Source organism: Chiloscyllium plagiosum, unplaced genomic scaffold (assembly GCF_004010195.1).
Source record: "Chiloscyllium plagiosum isolate BGI_BamShark_2017 unplaced genomic scaffold, ASM401019v2 scaf_65340, whole genome shotgun sequence".
NCBI classification, from domain to species: Eukaryota; Metazoa; Chordata; class Chondrichthyes; order Orectolobiformes; family Hemiscylliidae; genus Chiloscyllium; species Chiloscyllium plagiosum.
The window spans coordinates 1-2,132 of NW_025191536.1; the positions used below are offsets into that span (position 1 = coordinate 1).

General features: G+C 45.7%; 1 gene segment (V, D, J or C); it reads left to right on the forward strand.

Moving 5' to 3' along the window:
• Positions 1 to 1,317: 1,317 nt before the first annotated feature.
• Positions 1,318 to 1,868, forward strand: LOC122545700. The segment is given in 2 exon segments: positions 1,318 to 1,408; positions 1,517 to 1,868. Coding segments are annotated over 2 exon segments (366 nt in total).
• The last annotated feature ends 264 nt before the right edge of the window (positions 1,869 to 2,132 follow it).

Consider the following 2,132-nt stretch of genomic DNA (forward strand, 5'->3'; position numbering starts at 1 on the left):
ATATCTTAGGCTTCCAGATGAAGTGGAAAATGGTTGGGTTGTCTGAAACTGAGATGGTTCAGGGAATGGGCCAGACATGCACCATGTCCAACAACAGAGAGGATACCTCAGGCTTGATGCCCAGGTTTTTACCCACAATATCGAGTGCGCAGCGTTCCCAAAAGACCAGTTCCTGCTTAATTTTGGTGCTGCGCTCCCCTCAACATTTTGTGCATACTCTGAGCACTTTCCGGTTATCTGTCCTGAAGCTGAAGGGAACGAAAGATCAGGCGGTCCAATTCCCAAAGAACATGGCCTCCATTCTTGCCTCGATTTACTTTGGCTCCAGAGAGAGTTGAAACGAAACACCATCCGTGTACAGGGAGATTTTGACCTGCTGGCCTCCGCTGCCTGCAATAGTCACCCCTCTCAGGCTCACATTCTTCCTGGGGTACTCAGCAAAGGGCTGTACACAACACACGAGCAAGACCAGAGAGTAGGGACAGCCCTGCCCGACAGTGGATCTGATCAGGAGGCTTTCTGATTACCACCCATTGTCTGAGACTTCAATGACAATGTTGGTGCAGAGCAGTCAGATCCGTTTTCAGATTCCCTCCTGAAATCAATTTTTGGAGAGCACGTCTTGCATGTCGGTGTACGATATCCATCCCGTCATTGGCCTTCTCCTGGTCCGGGCTGGTGAGGCAGTTATACAACCCCATGTCCTCCGCTTAGGCGTTTGCATCCCTGAGGGGACTGAGGCACCCTGAAGTCCTTCTACCTGGTACGGCAGGGTGGATCTCGCTGACCTCTTTGGCGATGACCTCAGACAGGATCTTGTAGTCTGCATTCAGCAATGATATTGGCCAAAAGTTTCTAATTTCCTCCTGCTCCCCCTTCTCTGGTAGATGAAGGTGATGCTACCTTTCATCATGGATTCGCACATGATACCTACCAGAAGCATAATGTAATCAGTTTGAGGATTCACACAATTTCAAGTACACATCGATATTTCAGGATGAGTGTGGGGACATTTCTCTGAGAGTAATCGCTGTGTGAAGAAAGCTTTGGTTACAATGCAGGTGGAACACATTCGGAAATCATTGGATGGTGCAAACGAATTTGAAATGCAGGATCTCATCTGTTCACATGTTCTACCGGGAAGGAGGGCAGACCTGTTTTCATTCAGCAGTATCCAGTGAACGATAATGAATAAATTGTTCAATTACGTGTACAGGCCACTAGAGGGCAGTGCGAATCTGTGATCAATATTGAAAATGAGGGCTGGAGGAGGAGTGACCTTCCAGACATTGTGAGCAACTGTGAGGATCAGAGGCGTATTACAGAAACAAAAACTAAGACTCAGCTTCTTCTGCAGCTTTAACAGGAAGGCGGTTCTGAGTTAGACATAAAGCATGCATTATTCCAGGTATGTACTCTTTTAAAAATAAAATTTCTCTCTGATTCCTCACTAGAGATACGTGCACAATTTCTTTCACCACTGTTCTTGCAATTTGATAATGTTCCAAATTTTCAGAATCCTCTTGATGTTTTCCACTCTGATGGCCACGGAGGTGACCGGAGAAGGTGAAGTGAAACAACTCCCCCGTTGGATGGTTGTTCGTGAAATGGGCATTGTGTCCATGAATTGCTCTTTTGCCAGAACAGCTATCAATGTGCGTTGGTATAGACAGCTCCCTGATCAGCCACCCCAGTATCTGGTGATGGCTAAAAGTGATGATGATCAGCCTAAGAGGATCACCGCTTCAATCAGTGGAGATTACAAAACCAGTACCCTGACTGTCAAAGACACCAGAATTAATGACACCGCCACCTACCTCTGTGCAATGAAGGCACAGTGTCACAAACAGCTTGACAGCGTGTACTAAAACCTGCATAGATTGGGAGCTCCAATATGTTGATTTTGAAGTATCTTTGTTACTAATTCTGTGCCCCAAAAGCCGAGATATGGGAGATGCGAACAAAATACATCAGAAAGTGTGGAGCAGCTAAAGTTAAAGATGGTCAGCAGTGAAGACAATTGGATATACGGATGGGGGTGAAGGAAGTGTATATTTGCAAATCAGAAAAATGATAGAGAGAAAAGAAAGTATAGAGATACTTTAATAATACTTGCAGTGGGCAGTATGTTG